This window comes from Carcharhinus amblyrhynchos, chromosome 7 (genome assembly GCF_965287045.1).
Source record: "Carcharhinus amblyrhynchos chromosome 7, sCarAmb.v2.hapA, whole genome shotgun sequence".
NCBI lineage: Eukaryota > Metazoa > Chordata > Chondrichthyes > Carcharhiniformes > Carcharhinidae > Carcharhinus > Carcharhinus amblyrhynchos.
In genome coordinates this window covers 8,636,316-8,653,664 of record NC_137330.1, presented here as the reverse complement: position 1 = coordinate 8,653,664, position 17,349 = coordinate 8,636,316, and the positions used below count along the sequence as shown (strand labels likewise).

Below are 17,349 nucleotides of genomic sequence, written 5' to 3'. Positions count from 1 at the left end.
GCCTTCTCAGGTGGACGCAAGAGGTTCAAAGCCACTATTTGGAGAACAGCTGAAAAATCCTCCCCAGCGTCCTGGCCAGATTTACCCCTTAGCCAACATCACCAAAGCAGATTACCCTGTCAATGCCAAGATGCTCTCTTTGGGACTTTGTCCACAGTAAGATTGGTTGCTGCTTTTGCTGCATTACAGTAAAAAAAATCGATGGCTTTAAAACATTTTGGGGTTGTCCTTAGCTCATGAAGTATACCGTATAATGGTGAGCCTTTCTTTCTTATTTTTGATGTATTTTTGATGTAAACACAGAAATGTAGAAAATAGGAGCAGGAGTAGACCATTCAGTCCTTAAAGCCTGCTCTGCTATTCATCATGATCATAGCTAATCATCCCAACTCAATAGCTTCTTCCTGCTTTCCCCTCCATATCCTTTGTTCCCCGTGCTCTAACTGCTTCTTAAAGGGATTCCGCACGAGGACATGGTGGAACTGATGCAGAGAGGCAGCGAGAGGAAGGTCAGGGATTTGGTGATGAAAGGCCAGAAATGGGAGGACTGAATTTGACTGGGCAAAGTTTTCTGTGGTAGTGAATACACTGTACTTTACAAACATCATTCACGCCTCAGACATTAAGGACAGCGCAGTGGTTAGCACTGCTGCCTCACAGTGCCAGGGACCCGGGTTCGATTCCTGGCTTGGGTTACTACCTGTGCGGAGTCTACACGTTCTCCCTGTGTCTGCGTGGGTTTCCTCTGGGTGCTCCAGTTTCCTCCCACAATCTGAAAGACGTGCTGGTTAGGTGCATTGGTCATACCAAATTCTCCCTTAGTGTGCCCAAACAGGCACCGGAGTGTGGCAACAAGGGGATTTTCACAGTAATTTCATTGCAGTGTTAATGTAAGCCTACTTGTGACTAATAAATAGTACTTTAAGGAAAGAACAAGGATGATTAAAGATGATAAAGGATATCTGATAGTGAGCAAAGGAGATTGAATGAAGGTTTTGTCTTAGTATTTATAGAACAGCAAGTAGTAGGGATTAGAAATTACAAGAGCAGCAAGATTGAGATCAGATGGGCTATTGATCTGAAAGCAGTATTGAGTGTACTAGTGGAAGTGAAAGTGGGTGTGATGCTGAGTTGACTCAGTGATTACATAGCAGAGGCACTGATCAGAATCTTTCAAACATTGAAAGTTGTGGCACAGCACTGAGGGGTTTGCCAACGTCTACTACAATTGTTACGACACGGAGGTATTTCCCCTATAAGGCATAACGCCAAATCCACAAAGAGAAATACATCACTTTGTATTCTGTTAAAAGTGTGTGGGAAGGTGTGAACTGAACTTCAGTAATGTTTAGTGGTTAACTAACAGAAATACCTCACTTTAAAATAAACATTTAACAATTTATTTATTTAACTAACAGGGAACTTTAATTAAACAAGTAACATACCGAATAAAATAAGATTCTACTGGAATGCTATTCAAATAAGGGCAGCATGGTGGGCAGCATGGTGGCACAGTGGTTAGCATTGTAGCCTCATAGTGCCTGGGACCTGGGTTCAATTTCATCTTCAGGTCACTGTCTGTATGGAGGTTGCATGTTCTCTCCATGTCTGCGTGGGTTTCCTCTGGATGCTCTGATTTCCTCCCATAGTAAGAAGTCTCAAAACACCAGGTTAAAGTCCAACAGATTTATTTGGTAGCAAAAGCTACTAGCTTTCGGAGCACTGCTCCTTCATCAGGTGTGTGGGAGATGTATTCACAAACAGGGCACATAAAGACACAAACTCAATTTACAAAATAATGGCACAATAATCATAAGAACGAAGTAGTGTTGCTGAAACTGCAGAGTTTTGATGAGACCACACCTGGAATACCATGTGCACTCTTGATTTCCATATTTAAGGAAGAGTGTGTTTGTATTGGAGGCAGTGCAGCCAATGTTAACTAAATTGATAAAATGAGGGAACCATCTCCTCAAGATGAAAAGCTGAGTAAATTGGATCTGTAGTCTCTGGAATTCAAGGAATATAGGGAGCAGGTGGGACGGCAGAGTTAAAACCCAAGAGCAGCTATGACTGTGTTGAATAGCAGAGCTCACTCGGTTGGCCACATTGTCTTCTCCTCCTCTGACAAAGGCTTATCCAGACTTGAAACATTGGCTCTATTCCCTCTCCACAGATGCTGTCAGTCCTGCGACGATTTTCCAGCATTTTCTGTTTTAGTCTTCTCCTGCTCCTGTATCCTATGGTCTTAAATGGCATTTCATCAAACACCTTTTGGAAATCCATATACAGCACATCATCTCTATTCCCCTGATAAACCCTCCCTCTTGTCTTATCTCCAGTGTGCAAGAAACAATGCTTTTCATTGTATGCCAATATGTCTGACAATAATAAATCAAATCACTCAAGCCAACTTAATTAAATGATTTGTGATTAACAAATCCATGCTGGTTTTAATTAATTTGCACTTATCCAAATGACTATTAATTTTGTCTCTTAATTATCCTTTCAAAATACTTTTCCACCATCTGGTGTAACTTGACTATCTGCCATTATTGGGTTTATCCTTACACATTTTGGAATAAAGGTGCGCCACTTGCAACTTTCCAATATTCTGGCACACCCCTGTATTTAAGGGGAATTGGAAGATTACTCCACAATTTCTACCCTTACTCCCCTCATGTAATAAGTCTTCGGAGGCAGAAGTCCCTTCACCAAAATCCCTTTATTTACAATTCCAACACAGAGTGTTATCAGTCAGCAGTCTACCTTCGAGAGTGCCAGAGGAACTGACACTCCCGGTTAAATACAAGACCCCCTGATTGGCCCATCACTTGATTCCTGATAACCAATAGGCCAATCTCAATGGCCTGATTGAAGTCATTACTCCTCAGTATCCTCAGATGCATCTCACCCAATCCTGATGACTTATAAACGTTAGGGCAAAGCAACCAACCCAACTCTTCCACTGTTTCTTAACTCTAATCGGATAGATTATGTCCTGGGCATTGTTTCTCTCGAGAACTGTAATATTGTCCTTAACCAATACTGCTACTCCGTTCCTTTCTTTCCTGACCACCTTGCATCCAGGATATTTAGCACTCAGTCCTCTTCTGAGCCAAGTCTCAGGGATCACCTCACCTCAATACATACTCTACGTGAACGTTTGTACCTGTAGCTCACCAATCTTATGTATCATGCTTCATGTACTTCTGTACATTTCCTTGCATTACCTCTTAATCCAATCCAATCTAACACTTCACTATTTCTACCTCTAGTACTATCTGTCTCTCTCTCTCAATCCTTTGTGCACAGTCTGTCTCCTTTCTATTGCTCCCTTCCGGTTCCCATCACCCTGGCTAGTTAGCTTAAACTCTCCCCAGGGTTTAACCTTCAAAACTCGAAGGGATATAAAGAGAGTTTGTGCAATTTGTTCTCAATTTAACCCCAGTATCATTCCTGGGAATCAGTGAGACACCTACTGCAAGGCTAATGTATCCTTCTGAGGCATAGTTCCCGAAATTGAATCTAGTGCTGCACTCAAAGTGCTGATTACTTTCATAGTTACTGGTGAATCTCCGGGCAAGAATACAGTCTCTTTTATCTCTCTGCATTTTGTCTCGCTGTTTTTCTTTCTCTCTTGTCCTTCTGTACAACACTTTTCTTTTGGTTGTTACAGCACAGCAGAACAACGAGCCACAAATCACTTCAAGTTGCCTTTCAGAGGCAGTTATAGAAAAGATTGGCCCTTAATGATCTGCTCGTACTTGCACTTCCCCCCATTCTGACCCTGCTCTTGCTCTAGCCCGATCTCCTTCTGCCTTTGTACGTTCATCTGAAACTCTGTGCAGGTTAAGTTGATTGATCATGCTAAATTGGCCCTACTGTCAGCAGGATTAGAAGAGTAAATATGTGGGGTAATGGGTATAGGGCCTGGGCGGGATTGTGATCGGTACTTGATGGGCCGAATGGCCTCCTTCTGTACGGTAGGGATTCTATGATTCTAGCTTTCCCCGTCCATCCTTGTTTTCCCTTCATTCTCGATCCTCTGCCCACCCCCTTCATGGATATGGCAACACAGTGATTACTGGAAAGGCAATCCCAAGACCTGAACCAATGATCCAGTGACCTGAGTTTGAATCCCACCATGGCAACTGGGCAATTTAAATTCCATTAATTAAATAAATCCAGTCCATGGCACTACCAGATCGGGATTTAAAAAAAAATTATGAGCTTCACTTGAATCAAGTCCTGTTCACCCAGTACATCTGTCTCGGTGACCTACAATGGCTGGTTTTGACATTCTTATCCTTTCCTTTAAATCGTGCAATGGCTTTGCTCTAATCTCTGGAGTCCCACCTGATATCTCTGCCCGCTTCCAATTCTGGCCTTGTGCGCGACTCCAATTTTAATTGCTCCAGCAATGACAAGCCAGGTCTTCAGCTACGTAAGCCCTAAAGGTGTAAAACTCGCAGGCACCCCGCTCTCTGTTTTTCATATCCCCCTTAAAACTTATATCTTTGACCAAGCTTTAATCATCTGTCCTAACATCTCCTGTGGTTGTGTCAAAATACACTTGATAATGCTTCGGGGAAGACTACAATATAAAGTTAAAGCACGTGGGATTGCAGGTAATGTCTTGAAATGGATAGAAAGCTGGTTGGCAGGAAACAAAGAGTTGGCATAGATGGATCATTTTCCAATTGGCAGGGAGTGACTAGTAGAGTTCCACAGGAATCTATGCTTGGACCCCAAGGGTTCACATTATATATTAATGATTTGGAACAGGGAACAGAATGCATTATCTCCAAATTTGCAGATGATACAAAGTTGGGTGGGAGGGTGAGCTGTGAGGAAGATGCAGAGATGCTTCAGCGTGATTTGGACAGGCTGAGTGTGTGGGCATCTGCATGGATGTGGATAACGTGGATAAATGTGAGGCTCTCCACATTGATGGCAATAATAGTAAGACATTCTTACCTGAATGGATATAAATTGAGAGAGGTAGATATTCAACAAAACCTTGGAGTCCTCGTGCATCAGTCACTGAAAGTAAGCACGCAAGTACAGCAGGCAATGAAGAAGGCAAATGATACGCTGGTCTCCTTAGCAAGAAAATTTGAGTATAGAGATAGGGATGTTTTGCTGCAATTGTACAAGGCATTGGTGATGCCACATCGGGAGTGTTGTGTACAGTTTTGGCGTCTTTATCTGAGCAAGAATGTCCTTGCTCAAGAGGGAATACAGCGAAGGTTTACCAGGCTGATTCCTGGGATGGCAGGTCTGACATATGGAGGAGAGACTATATCAGTTAGGGTTATAATTACTGGAGTTTAGAAGAATGAGAGGGAATCTCATAGAAACTAATAAAATTCTAACAGGATTAAACAGGATAGATTCAGAAAGAATGTTCCCAATGGTGGGGGCATCCGGAACTAGAGGTCATAGTTTGAGAATAAGGGGTAAGCCTTTAGAACTGAGGTGAGAAATTTCTTCACCCAGAGGGTGGTGAATGTGTGGAATTCACTCCCACAGAAAATAGCTGAGGCCAAAACATTGTGTGATTCCAAGAAGAAATTAGATATAGCTCTTGGGGCTAAAGGGATCAAGAGATATGGGAAGAAGGGAGAGATCAGGATATCAAATTCGATGACCAGCCATGATCAAGATGAATGGCGGTGCAGGCTTGAAGGGCCAAATGGCCTACTCCTGCTTCTAATTTCTATGTCTCTAAAAGCCTTGGGATCAAAGGTGAACTAGCTAGATGGATACAGAACTGGCTTGGCCATAGAAGACAGGGGGTAGCAGTGGAAGGGTCTTTTTCTGATTGGAGGTCTGTGAGTAGTGGTGTTCCCGCAGGACTCTGTACTGGAACCTCTGCTGTGAAGAGCATGTAGCTGGTCTGATTAGTAATTTTGCGGACGACACAAAGATTGCTGGAGTTGCGGATAGTGACGAACATTGTCAGAGAATACAGCAGGATATAGATAGGCTGGAAAATTGGACAGAGAAATGGCAGATGGAATTTAATCCAGATAAATATGAAGTGATGCATTTTGGTAGATCTAATGCAGGGGGGAGCTATACAATAAATGGCAGAACCATCAGGAGTATAGACACACAGAGGGATCTGCGTGTGCAAGTCCACAGATCCTTAAAGGTGAAAACACAGGTGGAAAAGGTGGTGAAGAAGGCATATGGCATGCTTGCCTTCATAGGACAGGGCATAGAGTATAAAAGTTGGCATATGATATTTTAGTTATATAGAACGTTGGTTAGGCCACATTTGGAATACTGTGTCCAGGTCTGGTCGCCACACTACCAGGAAGAAGTGGAGGCTTTGGAGAGAGAGTGCAAGAAAGGTATATCAGGATGTTGCCTGGTATGGAGGGTCTTAGCTATGAGAAGAGATTGCTTAAACTACAGTTGTTCTCCCTGGAAAGATGGAGGTTGAAGGGCAACCTAATAGAAGTTTATAAAATTATGAAGGGCATAGATAGGGTGAACAGTTGGAAGCTTTTCCCCAGGTCGGAAATGACAAACACAAGGGGTCACAAGTTCAAGGTAAGGGGTACAAGGTTCAATACAGATATGCGGAGGACGTATTTTACACAGAGGGTGGTGGGGCTTGGAATGCGCTACCAAGTAAGGTGGTTAAGGCAGACACGCTAGGATCATTTAAGACTTATCTAGATAGCCACATGAGCAGACTGGGAATAGAGGAATACAAACGGATGGTCCAGTTAGGAACTCATGGTTGGTACAGGCTTGGAGGGCTGAAGGGCCTGTTCCTGTACTGTATTGTTCTTTCCGGTGAAAGGTGCTATACAAATGGAAGTTGCTGTTGATGAATAAAGCTTTTGAAATTTCTCCCCTTCCTTTTTTCAAAGATGATACACAGCACAAACTGTCATAAGTCATGCAAAATAATCAGTGTTTCATCAGACTTGATGCTACTGATACATCCTGGAAAATGGCGCATGTTTCAATTGTAGCATTTACATTCGGACCTCTGGGTGGAACCATTAAATCTGAGACATGGTAAGGGTGGCACAGTGGTTAGCACTGCTATCTCAACAGCGCCAGCAACCCGGCATTGATTCCCAGCTTGGGTCACTGTCTGCGCAGAGTCTGCCTGTTCTCCCGTGTCTGTGTGGGTTTCCTTCAGGTGCTCCAGTTTCCTTCCACAGTCTGAAAGATGTGCTGGTTAGGCCCATTGGCCGTGCTAAGTTCTCCCTCAGTGTACCAGAACAGGTGCTGGAGTGTGGCAATTAGAGGATTTTCACAGTAACTTCATTGCAGTGTTAATGTAAGCCTTACTTGTGACAATTAAATAAACTTTAACTTTAAAGAAAATAGTTAGCCAGAAAGATATAAAAAGTAATGAGTGGAGTGTTTATGGTGAAATGTAACTGATCTTGAATTAAAACAAGATACCAAGAAAACGTGAGCAAAAGATAACAGTATCAGGCAACAGTGTTACAGGGAGCCACGGAGGATATTTTTATTTCTACAAGGAAAGTTTTCCATGAACGAAGTTAAATATATTATCAAGAGAGTAACTAATGCACTAAATTTTTTGTGAAGCAGATTGGTCACTGTAAATGATAAAAATATTACAGTTCTCTTCCTTTACAAAACTCTTTTCATCTTTATTTATAACATACTTTGTGATATAATTGTGATACCTATACACAAAACAGTTTTTTTAAACCGATCAACCCAAATTGCTTTCTTTGTTGAACCATTTACATAGCTAACAGAAACCGTAAACCTGTACAGAGGACATTGAGGGGGTGGGGTCGACTCACAGACTCGCATCGCAGTATTGGGAAGTAGAACCATTCAATGGTTTTTAAGTCAGTATGAAAACACCTCCGCCTGTTCTAGAAGAAGCTGGTCTTCAGCTTGATGGTGGGCGCTGCTTGTACGGCTGGCTTCGCTTGTTGGCTGGCAGCCTTTGCCCGTGAGCTGGCTTGGCTGGCTCGGATCGCCGCCTCCAACTTGGACTTGAGTTCAGGCGCTGCCCCCATCACCACCTTGAAGGCGCTGGGGTAGAGGGGGCCAATGCGCATGAGATCCTGCAGAGCCAGTTCATGAAGACCCTTGGAAGCTGTGGGGGCTGAGCTGAAAGTCTTCTCGTCCAGCAGGTATGAGATGAGAGTGGGAACCAAGAGAGCAAGCAGCTGGGTTCCTGAGAAGGAAGGAAGGAGGCTTTTGTTAGGGTAATAATCATTAAATCACATCTACGCATGACAGTGACTGCATACAACCACCAGAATGCTCGCATAACGAGTAATTCCTCAGACCTTGCCTAATGATTGAAGACATAAATTCAAATCTATCACCGCAACTGAGGTACTTTAAATTAATCTAGAATAAAAAGCTTTTCTCAGTAATGATCATGAAATTAGCAGATTGTAGTCAAAACCCATCTGCTCCATTGCTGCCTTTCAGAGAAGGAGATCTGCTGTCTCTCCCTGGTCTGGCCTACATGTGACTCCAGACCCACCTGCCCTGTTCCTTTTTCCCTGTTATTGTTCTAAATGAATCTATGTGACTTGCCACAACCATGCCTTGTGGTAGTGAGTGCCACCTTCTGACCGCTCTCTGGTTAAAGAAGCTTCATTCTCTGTTGGGTTTATCTTACATTTGATATCCCCCACAAGCAGAAATATTTTCTCTGCATTGATCCTATTAAACTATTTCATAACCTTCAAGATTAGGACATCATGGCGGCACAGTGGTTAGCACTGCCCGGGTTCAATTCTGGCTTGGGTCACTGTCTGTGTGGAGTCTGCACGTTCTCCCCATGTCTGCATGGGTTTCCTCCAGTATCCTCCCACAGTCCAAAGACATGCCGGTTAGGTGCATTGGCCATGCTAATTTCTCCCTCAGTGTACCCGAACAGGTGCCAGAGTGTGGCAAGTAGGGGATTTTCACAGTAACTTCACTGCAGTGTTAATATAAACCTACTTGTAACACTGGCTACCTATGTCACAATTATTTTATTTCAAGTGCTGGGAAGACAGGGCTTGGTGGTATTGTGTGTGTCTACAAAGCGCCTTACGTGGGAGAAACAACAGCTTCAACCACTAAAGGTATCAGGGCAGGTAAAGAAAGATTAAAAAAAAAGACATTTGGGGTCCTGGACTTGTGTGCAAAAGTAAGATGATGATGATGAATGGTCTCAATCTGAGCATTTTGCTCAATTCTTAGCATCACACTTCAGAAAAGATGTGAAGATTTTGGGAGGATGCTGAGAAAATTTACAAGAATCATTCTATGGATGATGGGTTTCAGTTATATACATAGGTTGGAGAAGGTGGGATTGTTCTCCTTAAAGGAAAATCCTTGTTCAAGATTTTTGTAACGTTAATATGTAGAATCAGTCGGCAGTTAGGAAGGCAAATGCAATGTTAGTATTCATTTTGAGAGGGCTGGAATACAAGAGCAGGGCTGTATAAGGCTCTGGTCAGACCCTATTTGGAGTATTGTGAGCAGTTTTGGGCCCTGTATCTAAGGAAGGATGTGCTGGCCTTGGAAAGGGGAGGAGGTTCACAAGAATGATCCCTGGAATGAAGAGCTTGTCGTATGAGGAACGGTTTAGGACTCTGGATCTGTACTTGTTGGAGTTTACAAGGACGAGGGGGACCTTATTGAAACTTACATGAAACTGCTGGATAGAGTGGACGTGGAGCGGATGTTTCCATTAGTAGGAAAAACTAGAACCAGAGGTTACAATCTCAGGCTAAAGGGCCAATCCTTTAAAACAGAGATGAGATGGCATTTCTTCAGCCAGAGGGTGGTGAATCTGTGGCATTCTTTGCCACAGAGGGCTGTGGAGGCCAGGTCAATGAATGTCTTTAAGACAGCGATAGATAGGTTCTTGACTAATAAGGGGGTCAGGGGTTATGGGGAAAAGACAGGAGAATAGGGATGAGAAAAATATCAGCCAGGATTGAATGGTGCAGCACATTCGATAGGCCGACTGGCCTAATTCTGCTCCTATGAATTATAGTCTCATCAAAGTCAAGAGGATATTTGGGGATATTCAAGGGAGTGGAGGAGTAATGACAGAGATGTTTTGGATTGAAGGTCTGGGCACATTACATGACACCGTTACCTACAGAAGTTAATGATCTCCCTTCACAACATTTTACGTTGGGCATTATCTGTATTGCAGAATGCTGAGTGCCATGTTCTTCCGGTCTGACAGACAGATCACACAGAGGCACCGAACAGGAGGGATCCACTTACTGTTTTGCTCTTCTGCAAGGTTCACGAGTGTCTCGAGGACTTTGATTCCTTCCTGTATTGCTTGAAGCTCAGTGCTGTTGGTCGGTTTCTGACTCCCCGCTGCTTTTAGTTTCTCCACCACCAGCGGAGCCAAGGCGTGAATGTAGGGGTAGGAGAGGGCTCGGTTCGACTGCTGGAAGACTGAGAGCAGAAGCTGGTAACATTTCGCTTGAACCTACAAAGGACAAATGGCTCTTAATTTTGTGCCACACATTGGGGCTTTCAGCAGCGACATACACATCAAATCTGCATTATATATGTATTAATAACAGAACCAAAATAACACTCAGCAGGTCAGACAGGATCTGGGGAGCGGGGAACAGAGTTAATGTTTCAGGCTGCTGACCTGGCCTGGGCACCGGAAGGAGATGCATGCACATGAAGTTTTACCTCTGGTGGGAGAATCGAAAACAAAAGGGCGTAATCTTTAATGAGAACTCTGCAGTTTAGGTGTAAAAGCATTTTCACACCAAGGACAAGTGGAAATTCACAGCAGGTTCGAGAGGCTGAATAGCCTCCTTCTGTTACTAGCAGTGATGTAAGAGATGGGTGAGGTATTTGTCGTAGCGAATAATACCTTGCCCGATTGACTGAAGTTGAACAGCCTGGAACTACACTTCTTCCATCGTTCCCCACCCCATAGGTCCCGTTACCACAAGGAGATTATCCGAGAAGTTCCACAAAATTTATTAACAGGCTGCTTAGGAAATATTGGCTGAAAATGTCATTATCCCACATGAGGCTGGAGGGGAGGGCGTAGCCCCAGGGTGGGTGTGGGGGGTTGGTGGTGGTGGTGGTGATAGTGGGGGCGGGGGGGGGGAGGCTGGCTCTGAGTTGTTTCAGCCCAAACGAGGCAGCAAAGACAAGGATTGGGTGTGAGTGGAAGAGAACTGGATGACACGGATTTGGGGGTCAGGAACAACAGGTTTTTGCTGTCCGTGACAGGACATTGGGCTAGTGGGTCCGACAGTCAAGTGATGTCCCAGAACAGAGGGAAGTTTAAAGTTTACTTATTAGTGTCAGGAATAGACTTATATTAACACTGCAATGAAGTTACTGTGAAAAAGTAATTGCCACACTCTGGCACCTGTTCGGGTACACTGAGGGTGAATTTAGCACAGCCAATTCACCTAATCTGCACGTCTTTCGGACTGTGGGAGGAAACTAGAGCACCCGGAGGAAACCCACGCAGACACGGGGAGAGCGTGCAAACGCTGCACAGACAGTGACCCAAGCCGGGAATCGAACCCAGGTCCCTGGCACTGTAAGGCAGCAGTGCTAACCACGGTATTGTCACAGGAGCACAGTTAGGGGACAGCAGGTGTAGTTAGGCAGCATCAGTGTACATCAGGAAACTGCAACTGTGCTGAGTCAGAGAATCAAGTCAGGACAAAGATGGTTGCAGCCAGGCGAGGGAGGGAGGGGACCACGGAGTTAGAGGGAAGAGGATCTATCCCCATGGGAATATTCTTTGGAGTAAAATGAGACTAAAAGTTAATAAAAAATATAAGCGGAGATCCTCACAAGTATGCCCAATCCAAGGATTACTTTTCCCAGGCAGAGACGAATGTCAGCTTCCATTTTGTTCACTCAGTGCTGGGATTTAAACACAATCCTCTTACCCAGGGGTCTCTGGAATTTAAAGCACTTCCGAATCTCTCGATGCAGCAGTTCTGGAGAGAGGAGATCCCGACAATCTCGTTACTGGCAGACAGCAGGAAGAGGGTAATGGCTGTGAGCATGCTGACTTCATCCATACTGGGCTTTGATTCATCTACGAGAGGGAGAGAGAGGGGCAGAGCGGGGCATTACACAATGAGCTCAGGACATGGCCCCCCAACTCACATTCACACTAAAACCCCAGGACAAGAGACTGGAAAGCCACTTCCCAATCTGTCTCCCCCCCTCACCCCCAGTCCCGATCCCAGTCTCCCCCCGTCACCCCCAGTCCCGATCCCAGTCTCCCCCCCCGTCACCCCCAGTCCTGATCCCAGTCTCCCCCCGTCACCCCCAATCCCGATCCCAGTCTCCCCCCGTCACCCCCAATCCCGATCCCAGTCTCCCGTCACCCCAATCCCGATCCCAGTCTCCCCCGTCACCCCCAGTCCTGATCCCAGTCTCCCCCCATCACCCCCAGTCCTGATCCCAGTCTCCCCCCGTCACCCCAAATCCCGATCCCAGTCTCCCCGTCACCCCAAATCCCGATCCCAGTCTCCCCCCCCGTCACCCCCAATCCCAGTCTCCCCCCTTATCCCCAATCCCAACCACCCCCCCTCACCCCCAATCCCAACCCCAGTGTCTCCCCCTCATCCCTCACCATCAATCTCAAAATCCCTTGCATCATCTTAACGTGGCTTGACATCCATCATCAGCCAGGAAGGCTAATCCCCTTGGATTCCCGTGCCTGGGCTGCTGACACACTATTCCCTGTATGGGAAATGCTGCTGACCCCATGTCTCACCCTCTGGCTGGGCGCAAGGGGACCCAGCGACTGCGAAGGAGTGGCTGCTGGAGAAAGTGAGTGGCCTCGAATGTGGGGTTATCCACTGCAAAAAGCAGTCCCCTTTCGCTGGTCACAGTGCGCGACGAAGGACAGCCACAGTTTTCAAACAACACTAGCAGGCCAACGAGCGGGATAAGATTAACATCTTTTATTAGGCTACACTTTGTGTGCCTTACCTGGTTTGGAATACTCCAAGATGGAAGCCAGAGAGCTGCAGATAAGATCTTTCCACGGTTTCTGGATGGGATCTGATTTGGCGAGCGGAGATGTGATGATAGTTTTGATTCCCTGCAGTGCAGCACTGACTGGCAGTGACAAGTGGTTATCAGCCACCTTCACTGCTGTCTCCCTCAGCACAGCAGTGATCAGATAAAGGATTGTGGGTAGTACAGTCATGCTTCCTGTGAAAAGTGAACCAAATGCAAGCCATCAGCAGGTAGACACTCTGAAGAAAATTGGATATTTTACCACAAGTGGTCGAAGCAGACACTGTCACATTTTCTACAGAGATCTGAACTGAAAGAAAAATATAACTCGGGTCACTGTCTGTGCAGACTCTGCATATTCTCCCCGCGTCTGTGTGGGTTTTCTCCTGGTGCTCCAGTTTCCTCCCACAGTCCAAACATGCGCGTGTTAGGTGGATTGACCATGCTAAATTGCCCCTTAGTGTCAGGTGGATTAGCTATGGTAAATGCATGGGGTTACACAGATAGGGCCTGGGTGGGATTGTGGTCAATGCAGACTCAATGGGCCAAATGGCCTCCTTCTACATTGTATGATTCTGTAATGAGATAACAGGGAGGAGCAGGTAAAGGGGATAAAGGTACACAGGTCCAGTGGGAGAGCTTGCAGCAATGCGGAAACTGCAGTCTGAATGGCTTTCTTCTGTGTGTTGGAAACATTTGTGCACACGGGAAGATTTAAAAAATATCATACTCTGGAGTAAAATTAGACTGAGGCAGCAAAAGTTAATAAAAAATATGAGTGGACATCCACATTTGTATACCACGCATTAATAAGTGAGGAACTTGAATCAAGTGGAGAACACTAACAAGTACTGCCCTCAGTTTGAAGATGTGCTGCTGAAATTGTTCTACAATTTAAATGATTAAAAAGGTAGAAAGCCCTCACATTAACCCCATTCTTAAAAGGAAACGCCTGGGAGAATTTCATATCATAGTAAGCCAATCTAACAAGATATCAACACAGAACTATCACCTTTGGAAGATTTGATTAATTGACCACTCAGTTTTGCCATATTTTAGAGTCACTTTGGCTCATTGTCTAGCACAATCCACCTGTCAGTCAGAGGATTGTAGTTTCATGCCCCACTCCAGAGTCTTAAGCACAAAATCTTAACCTGACACTCCGGTGCAGTATTGAGGGAGTGCCACATTGTTAGAGGTGCTGTTTTTTAAAAACTTCATTCTTGTCATGTGGATATTGCTGGTTAGATCAACATTTATTGTCCATCACTAATTGTCCTTGAGAAGGTGGTGGTGGTGAGCTGGCTTCTTGAACTGCTGCATTCCGTGCGATGTAGGTACACCCACAGTGCTGTTAGGGAAGAAGTTCCAGGATTTTTGACCCAGTGACTGCGAAGGAATGGCGATATATTTCCAAATCAGGAGTGAGTGACTTGGAAGGGAGCTTGCAGGTGGTGGTGGTGCTTTGTGCCTGCTGCCTTTGTCCTTTTAGATGGAAGCTGTCATGGGTTTGAGAAGTGCTGTCTAAGGAGTGAGTTGCTGCAGTGCATCTTGTTGATAATACGCACTACTGCCACTGAACAACAGTGGTGGAGGGAGTGGATGTTTGTAGATGTGGTGCCAATCAAGCAGGCTGCTTTGTCCTGGATGGTGTCAAGCTTCTTGAGTGTTGTTGGAGCTGCATCCATCCAGGAAAATGGGGAGTATTCCATCACATTCCTGACTCGTGCCTTGGAGATAGTGGACAGGCTTTGAGAAGTCAGGGGGTGAGTGACTCACCGCAGGATTTCCAGACTCTGACCTGCTCTTGTAACAACAGTATTTATATGGCTAGTCCAGTCCAGCTTCAGGTAAATGGCCACCCCCCTACAGAAGTTGATAGCGGTAGTTCAGAGAGTCAAATTGGCTGAAGAGTGACATCTATGATGTTGGAGATCACTGGGGGAGGTCGAGATGGATCATCCACTCAGCACTTCTAACGGAAGATTGCTGCAAACATTTCAGCCTTTTATTTATTTAAGGGTTACATTAACACTGCAATAAAGTTACTGTGAAATTCCCCTAGTCGCCACACTCCGGCGCCTGTTCGGGTCAATGCACCTAACCAGCACATCTTTCGGACCGTGAGAGGCAACCAGAGCACCCAGAAGAAACCCACGCAGACACGGGGAGAATGTGCAGACTCTGCACAGACAGTGACCCAAGCCGGGAATCGAACCCGGGTCCCTGGAGCTGTGAGGCAGCAGCGGTAACCACTGTGCCACCTCAATTTTTTTGCTCTGAAATGCTGGGCTCCTCCATCACTGAGGATGGGGATGTGTGTGGAACCTCCTCCTCCAGCATTTTCCGTTTCTGCCTCATGGATGCCCAGCCTCGAGTTGCTCGATCTGTTTGAAATCTATTCCATTTAGCACAGTGATCGCGCCACACAACACGGTTGAGATTATTCTTTAATGTAACTATGTGGTGTTCAATCTTACCCATTATTGTCATGAACTGATACGTCTGCCACAGGCAGGTTGGCGAGGATGAGGTCAAGTGTGTTTTCCCCTCTTGTTGCTTCCCTCACCACCGGCTGCACTCCTTCAAGACCTGGCCAGTTCAGTCTTGGTACTACCAAGCCACTCTTGGTGATGGACAGTGAACTTCCCCACCCAGAGTACTTTCTGCCCTCTTGCCATCCTTGGTGCTTCAATGGAAAAGTACTGATTGATCAGCTGAAGAGGGGAGGTATGTGGTAATTGTCCTGGTGATGCCCTGGGCTTCATGGGGACTGGAGTTAATGTTGGTGTGTCTCCTGACAATATATCACTGTGCACCCGCTACCTCTACCAGGGATGGTGGTGGTGATTCTGCGAGAATGACTATGTCAGGCTGTTGCTTGATTAGTCTGAGACAGCTCTCTCAGTTTTGGTACAAGCTCACAGATATTGGTAGGTAGGATCGACAGGGCTGCGTTTGCCATTGTCATTCAGTGGCACAGTGGTTAGCACTGCTGTCACACAGCGCCAGGGAGCTGGGTTCAATTCCGGCCTCGGGTTGTCTCTGCGGAACCTGCACATTCTCCCCATGTCTTTGTGGGTTTCCTCCAGGTGCTCCGGTTTCTTCCCACAGTGCAAAGATGTGCGGGTTAGGTTGATTGGCCATTCTAAATTGACCCTTAGTGTCAAGGGGTTAGTGGAATAAATATGTGCGGTTGAGGGAATAGGACTTGGGTGGGATCGTGGTCGGTGCAGACTCGATGGGCCAAATGGCCTCCTTCTGCACTATAGGGATTCTATTCTGGTGCTTAGATCGATACCAGATAGTCTGCCCAGTTTCTGTCTTCGCTGTCTTTCTCGCAGTTTGATAGAATTGAGTGGTTCAAGGGGGAATTTAACCATAGATCTGGAGTCACATGTAGATCACAGCAGTAAATCAGATGGGTTTTATTGACAATGGTTCCATGGTCATTAGACTTTTAATTCCAAACCCTTATTGATTGTATTCAGTTTCTATCATCTGCCGTGGTGAGATTTGAACCTGGGTCCCCACAACGTTACCCTGAAATTACTAGTCCAGTGACAATACCACTAAGCCACCACCTCCTTGTTTCAGCTGAGACGTTAAACTGAGACCACTGGGAAATCAAGGAGAGCGACCGTTCTTTCTCATGTCATGCCATGGGATATTTTGCATTCAGTTTAAAGCTTAGCTTTAATGTTTAGTTTTTAGTGTCACAAGTAGGTTTACATTAACACTGCGATGAAGTTACTGTGAAAATCCCCCAGTCACCACACTCAGGCGCCTGTTCTGGTACACAGAGGATTTAACATGGCCAATGCACCTAACCACCACGTCTTTCGGACTTAGGAGAAACCACACAGACACAGGGACAATGTGCAGACTCCGCACAGACAGTGATCCAAGCCAGGAATTGAACCCGGGTCCCTGGTGTGGTGAGACAGCAATGCTAACCACTGTGCCACTCATCGTTCACCTCAGGTGAACGCAAAAGATCCCAAGGATATGAGGAAGGATGTGTTGCTCTCCATGGTTTCCTGGTCAATATTTATCCTATCAGATCAATAAAGAAATTAATTTTTTATTGCTGTTTGTGGGAACTCACTCACTGCTGGTAAATTGGCTGCTGTGTTTCCTACATTACAATTACACTTCTGCAATGCTTTGAGACAACTTGAGATCACAAAAGGCATGTTGTAGATGCAGGTACTCTTTCTTTACACTTCATCCCTCCATTCTTTCAGTCACTGGTGACGATGTTTTGCTGTGCAGTTTGAGGAAGAAACCTGAGAACACAGTTCGCATTTCCCTTCCTCATCTTACGTGCCAACCAGATAG

At 45.5% G+C, this 17,349-nt stretch overlaps 1 protein-coding gene across 1 annotated transcript in view; it reads right to left on the bottom strand.

Annotated features, from left to right (window-relative positions):
- Positions 1-7,488: 7,488 nt before the first annotated feature.
- heatr5b (HEAT repeat containing 5B) overlaps positions 7,489-17,349 on the bottom strand; it is an 89,487-nt gene continuing 79,626 nt past the window's right edge. Inside the window, exons 33-36 of the mRNA XM_080191897.1 lie at positions 12,979-13,203; positions 11,922-12,073; positions 10,261-10,474; positions 7,489-8,194 (exon numbers count right to left, since the gene is read on the bottom strand). Of these exons, the coding sequence (XP_080048023.1) occupies positions 7,887-8,194; positions 10,261-10,474; positions 11,922-12,073; positions 12,979-13,203 (899 nt within the window). The 3' untranslated portion in view covers positions 7,489-7,886. The remainder of the gene's footprint in view (positions 8,195-10,260; positions 10,475-11,921; positions 12,074-12,978; positions 13,204-17,349) is intronic.